The following is an 11396-nucleotide window of genomic DNA, read 5'->3' on the forward strand; positions in this document are numbered from 1 at the left end:
CCGTCCATTCCTCTGCCAGCTGTTGCCAGGCATGCGCATCCAGCATGCATGCCAGCCACGGTCAAGCCGTTTTTCTTTGGTCCTTTTCCTTGACGACGAGTCGAGATTGTTGTCTTCACAGTGACAAAAGCGGTAGCCAGTTGAATATTACGATGGACCGACCATACATTGTTCATTCTTCCCTCCTTGATGAATGTGTCAAGTGTCAGCCCGCCCGCTGCTGTTGAAATCTGATACATTGGTTTCTCATGTGTAATTGCTTTTTGAAAACCCCGCAAATTGATACAATTCCATGATTGCATGACTTGTGTTTGAGAATCTCGCGCGCCAAAGGCTGTTCAACGTCGATTGCGCAGATCAGGTATCAGTTGTGCGACACAGGGGGTATTGCTTTGCATAAGCAGTGCTGGGACCATCTGAGTTGGGGCCATTCGCAGGGAAATCTTATTGTTATGATCCAGGTACATGTTCCTACATAGTAAGAACTGGCCAACCCATAAATCTTCGCCTGTTTGACCTTAATTAATGGTGATATAATCTAGACAGGTACGACAGGGATGTCAATGAAAATACCCCAATAATAATATGATGCTAAATGCTGACATCAGTTCCTGAAATGACGTTTCCCCATGCTTTCCTTTGGCTCCATGAAAGATATATGATAATTACCTTAATCCTTGACTCCCCCAGGCTTTCTCAGGTCTCAGACACTCGAGCCAAGTGATCATTGGTCACTGCGCTGTCCGATTTGGTGTGGCGTCATGCAGCCTGAATTTAGTATCAATTCGGCGGCTTCCTATTGGCTCAGATTCAGTAGCGGCAGTGCATGTAGCCGAAAATGGAGTAGCCTTACCGCCACCGTTGCTCCGCCATCGGCGAGGGAATTTACTGAGGGTGGCCCATGATACATCATCGTCTTCCCCCATCCGGTTGACTGGTTCACCACCGAGGGTCTCGCCCAGTATCGACTCCCACATCATTGTTTATCCATACTCAGCAGGCCCATGGGCAAAAGCCATTGCTCAAGAGGGAAGCTATGGTGCAATTGCAAATGAAGATAGAATGCCAACTCGTTATACATTATGGTGTTTTAGAGATTCAACTACTTATGCTCCCAAGGTAGTTTGTTTTTTCATCGCTCTAATGAAGCAGGTGCTCTTAAGACCCTGTTTAGTCTCTGGACCTGCAGGAACTTGTTTAGCACCGTTGTCCCCTTTGATTACCTGGTACCTAATATGTACGATGGACGGAGTATTTCCAGGCATATCTGATTTGCTACCCAGCCTACCACGGCTACGGACCTCAGTTAACCAAGAATCAAGTCAGAATAATAGGTATCTTATGCTTCTATTAGCTGCTCCACGGCAGGTCTATCAAGCAAACTCTGTTATCTCTAATGCATAAGCGCTGATCAGTAGCAAATGTACACCTGGTCCTGGTAGTCTGGGACAAACGTAGCAGATTCGTAAGCATATCAGACTGATCATGAAAGTCGCAGCCTAATAATAATGACTCGGATCCGAATTTATGCATAGGGAGGCTACAGAAGACTCGTAGAATCAATTGACAGTGCTGAGGAATGCCTAGAGGATTCTAATTCCTTTCAAATACCTAGGTGATAATGATTTTAATTACTGGAACGCTACGGACTGATACATCGTCATGTGGCCAAAGGGAACAACAATACATTATCCTTTTTCAACAACTAACTAAAGACTCAATATTGGAGCTAGTGATTTACATTTTTGTTCCATAGTCCTAATAAAGAGGATATCCAGATAATAATGGAGATGATAGTGATGATGACGAGGATGGGAAGATTTGCTGTAGTTACCTGACCATAGGATAAATCATTCAGGGGGGTGTGGGCCTATTTCCGAAAACAGACTCGACCTGCGCCCATCTGCCAGCAATCAAGAAGGGTGGGCCGACCGGAGATCACCCCTTCGCGCGTATTGTCGTTACCTTGTTACCTAAGATACTTTACCTTCGTTACCACGAGGGCGACGTATTGGTATGGAGAGTATGACAGCAGATTGGCTCAGACGGAATCCACTAATGGCTCCGCCCTGATATTGTCCAGTCACAGGACGTTTCGCGCTCATTCGGCCGCTTTCTGTCTGCCACTGGCCTGTTACCTTACTTCCTGCTCCCCAAAGGTTCCGGGTGCCGTCTTTGCCTTAGGTAACGGAAGTATTTGCCTGCTGCTGCTTCCCACCCCTCCCTTATTATTACATAACCATACCCGGCCCAACAACCTGACATTATTGCTCATCGCTGGTCTATAGTTTCAGTCATACAGTACCCGCAATCTCCTTATCCATCCTCTCCCCATCCCTATCGCCTCGTCTTCCCTGCTCCATATTCCTAGTCCGTCCTTCCTGTTCCTTCTCTTCTTCTCCCATCTCTATCTTCCATCCGACGTCTCTTTCCTCCTACTCTTCCTCTTCATCCTCGATTCGAACCCACCTAAACTTTTAAATCGTCCGTCTGCCATTACCTACATACCTACCTAATTTGCCTCCCGACCAACCGTCTGCTCAACTCAACTCATCCTTATCCTGATCAACCACAACCCTCACCAACCTCCTTCTTCTCGACCTCAACTCGTTGCGACTCGATAATGCTCCTTAATTTCTAAAATCAGATCAGATCTTTGGTTCTTCATCTCTTCTGAGCAGGTGCACTTGTCTTGTCTGCTTCGAGCTCTCACCGCTGTATCGTCTCTTTGGCCTCCCGAACACCTCCAGCTACCGTGACTCATACCGCTAGCCAACCACGGATAAGAAGTCATTTGTGACCAACCCTCTCTGCGACTTGCAATTCACCCCAGAACCGTGCTGCATTGCAACAAATATACTAGGCGTGAGCGTATCGGTTTGATTGAGCGTGAGATCTGCCTCGCTATCTGTCAATCACCGCCAAACCGGGGCCGGCTGCTGATATCTGGTTCTTCGACTTTGTTGAAGACACCTGATAACAGTTGTCCATTGCCTTCTCTGGCCCTTTTCTCACCTCTGCAAGTTTTGCATTGCACGCCCTCCGGAGCTCATGACTTTTTAATCTTCGGTTCTTGAGTCACACCATCTTCCTCGTCCTTCAGCCTGGTGTTCGAAGGCAGCTTTATAAGTTACGACACTTGTTTGTTATACCTTGGCATTAAAGTTACGATATCACGCAGCGTTTCGATCGTCTCCCAATTTCTTCTCACCTCATCTCATCTCGTGTCCTGCCGCTGGACATAGCCGTTCACTCGAAACTCGTTCTTTATTCATCCGATTCAGTCTCATTCTGTGAAACGATATACAGATGAACCAATAACGGTCTTTACTATTTCCTTGCCTCGTCAAACCCCCCCCGGGTACTCTGAACCGCGCTCCGCACCCACCGTCATATTTCCCTTTTGTTATCATCTCCGGTATTTATATGAAAGTCTGAGTCGACATTCGGTGTTTCGCGTTTCATCTCTTTCGATTCTTTTCTGTTCCCTTCATTCGTTGGTCCTCTTCGGTGGTCAAGGTCTTATTGGCATTGCAGACCTGGTTTTTTTTCTTGATCATATTTTGTAGCCTGGTTGCTTTTCTCTTGCTTTCTGTATTGGCCTTCCGAGAAGTCTCATACTGCCTTCGACCTTTCCTCATTTGTCTAAAGAGACTGCTCTCACGGACCGCCACCGATCCTCTCTCCCAACGGACCGCATACCCTGTTTCAAACGAACGTCGTGCTATCCAAATCATCGGTCATGGATTGCCTGAAGAACAACTTCGTCAAAGGCCAGCTCTTGGATGGTCGTTTTAGGACCGTGGCTCCCTTGAACCATGGATCCTTTGGTATGGTCTTTCTCGCTACAGATACCAAGACCGGTCAAGATGTGGCCATCAAGTGTTTGACCAAGGCACCATCCGATGATCCATGGGCTCCATCTGCGATCGACGATCGTTTTGAAGAGCTCTATTGTCACAAGCGCCTTGCCCACCATCCGAATATCGTGAATCTTATTCACTCATTCGAGACGGAGGCCCATTTGTACCTCGTTCTGGAGTACTGCGCCAACGGCGATCTTTATGAAGCAATTCGGCTCAACCGCGGTCCCTTGGAGACAGAGCATGTTCGCGATTTCATGCTGCAGCTGGTTAGTGCTGTTGAGTTCCTTCACTCGAATGGCATGTACCACCGTGACATCAAACCGGAGAACATCTTCTTGACGCATGACGGTACGATGAAGCTCGGTGACTTTGGTTTGGCAACTCGTGCTGCTTGGTGTCATGAAGCGTGCGTTGGAAGCGACCGCTACATGGCCCCCGAACAGTACGACCCGGGTGCTAATGGCTATTCGCCTGCCAAGGCTGATATCTGGGCGATTGGCATCTGCTTGCTGAATGTCCTCTTCGCTCGGAATCCCTTTGCAACCCCCACGGAATCGGACATCCTCTTCGCGGATTACGTTCGTGACCGCCAGTCTCTCTTCGACATCTTCACCAACATGTCCCAGGATACTTTCGAAATCCTGAGAATTGCCTTGGCCATCGATCCGGAGAAACGCTCGCTCGCTGGTGTCCGTGATGCCCTCGTACGGGCGGTTTCCTTCACTACCGACGAGGAGGTATTGGACGACTTCTGCACTGATGACCGCGAGGTTGTTCCTGCAAGCGCCAACCGCGAACCTCTCCGAACCCCATCCGTCCAAACCACATCTGCACACCAAGGCGATTCTTTCCCCTGGGCCAAAGCTTTGCAATCCAGCCCGCCACAAGCCATCCGCCAGCTGTCTGCTATCCCCGACAACGAGAGCTACTCCGAAGACCTCTTCCCTGCCTCGGAAACGGCTGGTACTTCCTGGTTCTCCGTTCATCAGGGCACTCCATCTATGGCTTCCGTTCTCGACTCCGCCTTGGGTGAATCTTTCAAGTCTACTGCATTCCGCCCGACTGCCCCTAGGTACCCACCTCCTTCAGATCCTGTGCCAATCACAGGTTCTCTTCCGAGCCATGCAGCCAAACCAGTACCTTCTCTGTCCATGGTGTTTGGGCGGAACAAGGGCGACCAGATTTCCAAGAGCTGGAGCGACCTTTGGGATGAGGATGAGGAATTCGAACATGAGGACGTCGTCTTCCAAGAGAGGCATGAGGCGAACTCGCGTAGCTGGAGCCATGAGAGCAGCGGCATGGATGTTCCTACTCCCGCGACTGGGCTTCATGAGCCCAAGTCGTCCTCGCTTCTCAATGCTCGTTCGTCTGCGCAACAGACGCCTTCCACCAAGCCCGTCGACATCACGGCCAAGTCACCTCTCGCCGATGTTGGTACTCCTTCTGTGAATTCAGCTCCTCGCTTCTCGCAAAGCTCACCCAAGAAGTCGAATCTGGACAAGTGGGCCGCGCTAGGCGACAGAAGAAGAAATTACAAACCTACGGAAAGATCATTCGGCCAGCCGAAGTCTTCAAACAGCATGAGCTGGCGAAAGGATTGGGGCCTTGGCTCGTCCGGATTCGACTACGGATCTTGGGCCAAGAAAGATAATCTCGCGCATCAGGACCGTCGCCGCCGCCCGTTCCAGGAGAAGAGTAAGCGCCGCGATGCCGTGGAATCTCCAAAGGCTGTCAAACCTTTCACTCCCAGCGGTTACGATGGAAGCATTGACGAAGATCTTGATCTTGTGGGTGGCTGGCACGACCTTCACCTCTAACGTCATCACCATCATTATCGTCAGCAGTGTCGTCTTCTCCCCTTGTGTCCAATGTCTTTCCGTCCCGTTGTTCCGTCTCATCCATTTTGGAGGAAGAGCAGAGAAAACCTATATACGTCACCTTTTTTTTTTCCTTTCCTTTTTGATTTTCTCTTCAACACTTTACTCGCCTCTCTCCTATTTTCATTGAGAAAAACAAAGCGCACTCTCATAGATAGAATTTCTTGTTCGCGGCATTGGAACGCGTGGTCATGTCTGTCTTTTTATTCCTGTATATTATAGCTCGCTCTGGAGCATGCAAGCGGTGGCGGCGAGCGGTTCAAAAGTGACTCATCAGCAAATGAACCATTGGAATTGTATTCCAAGAAGGTTGGGTGCACTGTTCGAGTTCAACATTATGTGTTCACATACTCTTCAACATCGAAAGGTGCAATTTGTGACGGTTTGGCAATGGCACAGGGGCAAGGAGCGATGATGCATGGCGAGAGTGATTGATGGTTTACGTTCGTCGCCGGCTATTCATCGAATCTTCTGCACGAGACTGAAGGAAAAAGCGGGAAAAAAGGCAAAAGCTTAGCGACTATTGTTCTCATCCACTTTCTGTCTATTGTTGGTTCCTTCGAAGAGCCAATGCACTGTACTGTATGTAGCTAGCAAGGTGGAACAGCTGATTAGGTAGGCTGTAAAGTGGACAATAATCCCAAGAAATAGTCCTGAATCAACAATTTCTCGTGAACCGTTTCTTACTCTCATTGATTACTCCAGTAATTCAGCTAGAAGGAAATGAATCCCCCACTGTGCACATAGTTACCTTAGCCTACCTATACTTCCATCATCGCGATGGCATTCTTGAGGCGGTGACGAGGGTGGAAAAGGCGGTCACAGATAGTTGGACGATTGGGGATACCCGCAGAAAGCCACCTTGACCTGATGCAGGGACGGAATCCTTTGCACGGGCTGCAATTGTGGACACAGTTTTATTTTTTCACTCGGACATGTCTAATTAACACTGGTCATCGTTTTCAGGATCGCAGTACTCGGAAACCTGCATTGCATACCTCTTTCTTCGATCTTCTTTCATTCTTTGCGACAACTGGCCCAAGCAAGCGCGGCCGAATGCACGCGCGGTAAGCCCATGTACTGATAAGCCTTCTTTTTCTTACTTTCACTTTATTCTCCTGAGCGCTAACGCCATGAGGCACTATACAGACGGCAATGTACACACCACGAATATGATCTAGTCGACTAATTCATAATTTCTTCCGACATCCCTTTATCAGTGGCGACTGTAGGGTCAAGCGTGCTAGCAGAAAGCTTAGCGGATAACGGCTTCTGACTTGAGCATACCCTTTTTCCCCTTCTGCAGCATCGTGTGCATGATGCTTTGGGGCCGATGTGCGGGCGCATCTCTCGTTCATTTGGCCGCGCTCGCCCTGCTTGCGGCTGGAGAAGCGGCACGGGAGCACTCACAACCACTATGCCTGGCAAGGGGCTGGCGGGATACTGAGGCCGAGTTTATTCGGTGGCCTGTCTGCATCGAGACCCGCTGGAGTAGGTCAGGCACTACCGTCACTGGGGGACCTTCTGCTACGGTGTCTACTATTTCAGACATTTCGTCGCCGACCAGAACCGCCAGCCCTGCGGCTGAACAACAACATCCTGGTCAGGAGCAGGAGCTGGAGCTGGATACGGATTCGCCCCTCGACAACGCCAAGTTTCTCTCCTTTGAAGATTGGAAGAAGCAGAATCTAGCAAAGGTTGGCCAGTCGGCGGAGAATGTGGGGGGTAACCGGCGGAGTGGCGTGGCAGGGAACGAGAGCCGACGACGGCCCACGGGGATCAGCAACGCGCTGGATTCGCTGGGAGAAGACGCGGAGATTGAGCTTGATTTTGGTGGGTTCGGCGCTGACGCGCCAGAGGCCGCGCGACCGCCGTCGTTTGGCTCGGGTGCGCACGTGGGAGAGAGCGCAGGGTTGGTGGATAGCGGACCTAGTGGAGATGGGAGTGCCCCGTCTCCTGGGGTTATACGGTCAGGTAGCTCGCGCAGGAAAGACGCTGGGACTACGTGCAAGGAGCGCTTTAATTACGCCTCCTTTGACTGCGCTGCTACGGTGCTCAAGACCAACCCCGAGTGTCAGGGCTCGTCTTCCGTGCTGATCGAAAATAAAGACAGCTACATGCTTAATGAGTGTCGGGCTAAAAATAAGTTTCTAATACTCGAGCTGTGTGACGATATCTTGGTGGACACTGTGGTTCTTGCGAATTACGAGTTCTTCAGCTCCATCTTTCACACCTTCCGGGTCAGCGTCTCGGATCGATACCCGGCAAAACCGGACCAGTGGAGAGAACTGGGGATTTTTGAAGCCAGGAATACCCGTGAAATTCAAGCATTCGCGGTGGAGAATCCGTTGATCTGGGCTCGGTATCTGAAGATTGAGTTTCTGACACACTACGGAAACGAGTTCTACTGCCCTCTGAGTCTCATACGCGTCCATGGAACCACTATGCTGGAGGAATACAAGCACGATGGCGAGGCTAGTCGGGTTGACGATGAGATTGTTGATGAGACTTCGGAGCCGGACCATGCCGTCACTGACGCGGAGATTGCACAGCCATCCGGAAATCCGTCTGACGTTGGTGCGAAAACTCGTGAAGGCATGGGCAGGAAAGTTCAGGCTGAACTGCAGGATACTTGCCCCAGCCCAGCACAAGGGCTGGAGAGGTTTCTGCCGAATTATGTAGATTCCGAGACATGCAGTGCGCAGGCTGCACCGACGAGACCCGCTGGCCAGGAAAGATCTGACGCAGCTGTTCAACATGACTCGCCTGCGAGGGACACCACGTCACCGGGACCCGAGGACTCTGCGCCTATTGTGCCGGGTGCAGGTAATGGTACCAAGGACGCACCCGATGCTCGACGAGCTGCTGGACAGTCCGGAGCTGACGGCATCCCTTCTCCCGCTTCGACGGCAACCATGTCTGAGCCTGTGCAGCACGATACCACGTCGGAAGCAGAACAGAAATCTACAGCCTCATCCCAGGAAGAACAAGTTCCTCCAGTTGACTCAACCAAATTTTCTGCAACTCAACCACCATCACCTAACCCGACCACGCAAGAGTCGTTCTTCAAATCTGTCAACAAGCGGCTGCAAATGCTGGAGTCAAACTCGACATTGTCTCTTCTGTACATTGAGGAGCAGTCGCGTATTCTGCGCGATGCTTTTAGCAAAGTCGAGAAGCGCCAGCTGTCGAAAACCTCTACCTTTCTGGAAAATCTGAACGTGACGGTTTTGAATGAACTGAGACAGTTCCGCGAACAGTATGATCAGGTTTGGAAGACGGTTGCGTTGGAGTTTGAAACCCAGCGCATTCAATATCACCAGGAGATATACTCCTTGAGTGCGCAGCTGGGTGTCCTGGCAGATGAACTTGTCTTTCAGAAGCGGATCGCTGTGATTCAAAGCATCATGGTCCTCTTCTGCTTTGGCTTGGTCTTGTTTTCTCGGGGTGCAGTGAGCAGCTATATGGAGTTCCCTAGCGTGCAAAACATGGTCTCTCGATCCTACAGTTTACGATCGTCGTCTCCACCATTTAGCTCGCCCTCCATGAGTCCCAGCTCTACCAGGCCGACGTCCTCATATCGTGGTGGACACAGAAGGAATATTACAGACGGCACGCATGACAGTGCGCCGAGCCCCACCATCGCATACTCGCCGCCAACACCAACCTCAGAGACATCGGTATCATTGGAGTCGATAGAGAAACGAGAATCATCGCCATCCCCCGGCGATCTTGAATTGCCAGATATTGAACCTCCTCAGTTCCGGTCGCAAAGCAGCCCTCCCGTCTTGAAAAGTGGCGAAGACAGCGACGACGAGGATTCAGAGGCATCTGGATCCATGGAGGCGTGAGCTGAACCACCCTCTTATTGGGGAAGCGACACGGCTCGGGGATGCTCGACAAGACCTCTAGCGTCATAAGGGGAGCCAGGTCCGCAGGACGAACGGCTGTCTCTAGGGCAATGGGGCGGGTACTGAGTCATAAACTCTCTTTGCTGCAGATTTCGGCGGTCTGGAATGCTAATTTTCTCCATTCCTGAGGCGCTGGCTTACAAGCTGAGTTCTCGGGTTCAGCTGAACGCTAACCCAGTTCTTTGTCACCAGGCCTTGCGCGGAATCGACCAAAGGGCGTTGACTGGGGAACACTCTGTCCTCATATGTCTCCTCTACTATCTTTATTCTACAAGAGTACTCTGTACAATCTGCTGCAAAACAACAGATGAAGCAGTGGATGACTATTATATTTTTGTTTTATCTGTTTACGTTCAGGAGTGATGTATAGGACATGGCGGGTTGTACACTTGTACTCGATATCATTGTGTCTATGTTTATATGTATGGTTAGATACCACTATGATTATGATTTGAATGACAGACGATGACCTGCCTGACATATCGATATTTAATTATTATTTAATTCTTCTCGTCCAGTCTAACTCGTTTCTGAGCGTATGATGTCAAGCATAGCAGCGCAGGAGTTCCCAGCGGCAGATGTAGTTGCCATGACAACAATCGACGCGGTTTTTCTTTCTCTGCTTATCCATCGCTTCTTCCATCCAAGGTTATTCATTCATTCTACATATTTCCCTGCCATTGCAATCATCTTCACAATCTACGCCCAGGACAGCTTTATAATCTCCTGCTAAAAGCTTCTGAGATCACAAACAAGAACGCTGAAAGCGCACCTGAGAAATCCACACTTTTGTATACAATGGACTCCACACCCACCGCCCCTCTGGCCGACCGGTCAACCAACACCCACCTCGCTGCAAACCAGGACAAAGTGAACGATCTCAAGTCCGCGTCGGCGAATCTGGACTCGATGGAGTACCACCGGTCGGTCTTGCAGGGTAAACTGCAGAACGAAGATAAGTGAGTTTTTCCCAGGTGCTTGAGATCAGATTACTCTGGAGGGATGCGACGGGCAGAAAACTCTGTCATGGTCATGAATCGTGCATTTTTATTCAGTTAAAAGGGAGATTAGAAGGACATGTCTGACTAGAATTTGCGGGCAGAAACCAAGCGAGCTATGTTTCTCCATCGGATGATATCATGAGTCCCTGCTCGAAGAAGCTGAGCGATCTTAAGGGGAAGCGGTTCAAGAAGTATGTCACTCGCTTGAGTCTGGATATTCTTGATTATCCTTTGAAGATAATGCTAACAGACATGCGTGCAGTGCTGGAAAGCCTCAGTCGCTCTTCGCTAAGCTGGGCAAGAAGAACTTTGAGCAGAGCACGGCGGAACATAACAACAAGAACCTTGGAGATGACAGCACGGCCTAGACATGGTCAATCACCCGATAGTATGCGGAGCAGAGGGCAAGCTGTTGCATATTTAACCTTTTCCCCGTGTTCGTGCGCTGGTCGCATCGTTGGAGGGGAAGGGGAGCATTCATAGCATGACTGCCTCGGTCTCGAGTCCTCTGCTTCGTGCGTCTACCATCTTTCGGTATCCATGGGCAGTGCCTGTGTGATTACGATTGGTTGACATTGTAAGGCTAACACTGTTGTCTTTGGGTTTCTGGGTTGCTTGGTTTTTCTGGTCTGGGGTTCATACGGAGATTATGTGGGATAACTAGAGGAATTGGGAATGGACTTGTCTCTGTTTTGGTCTTTTATTTTTGTATCGATGATCCATAATGATAGCCTGGAAAAA

General features: G+C 50.0%; 3 protein-coding genes across 3 annotated transcripts; all 3 read left to right on the plus strand.

Annotated features, from left to right (window-relative positions):
* Positions 1-3742: 3742 nt before the first annotated feature.
* ALT_6436 (putative serine/threonine protein kinase) lies at positions 3743-5683 on the plus strand (the record flags this gene model as incomplete). The annotated part of the gene is made up of 1 exon (XM_033563494.2): positions 3743-5683. One exon carries the CDS (start codon positions 3743-3745, stop codon positions 5681-5683), a length of 1941 nt encoding a protein of 646 aa, XP_033419385.1.
* Positions 5684-7062: 1379 nt separating this feature from the next.
* Positions 7063-9594, plus strand: ALT_6437 (Sad1/UNC domain protein; the record flags this gene model as incomplete). The annotated part of the gene is made up of 1 exon (XM_033563495.2): positions 7063-9594. One exon carries the CDS (start codon positions 7063-7065, stop codon positions 9592-9594), a length of 2532 nt encoding a protein of 843 aa, XP_033419386.2.
* An 858-nt stretch (positions 9595-10452) lies between these two features.
* On the plus strand, positions 10453-11023 carry ALT_6438 (Spo12 family protein; the record flags this gene model as incomplete). Its single annotated transcript, XM_033563496.2, has 3 exons — positions 10453-10613; positions 10757-10846; positions 10918-11023. 3 exons carry the CDS (start codon positions 10453-10455, stop codon positions 11021-11023), a joined length of 357 nt encoding a protein of 118 aa, XP_033419387.1.
* Positions 11024-11396: the final 373 nt, after the last annotated feature.

Source organism: Aspergillus lentulus (genome assembly GCF_001445615.1).
Source record: "Aspergillus lentulus DNA, contig: Alt12, strain: IFM 54703, whole genome shotgun sequence".
NCBI classification, from domain to species: domain Eukaryota; kingdom Fungi; phylum Ascomycota; class Eurotiomycetes; order Eurotiales; family Aspergillaceae; genus Aspergillus; species Aspergillus lentulus.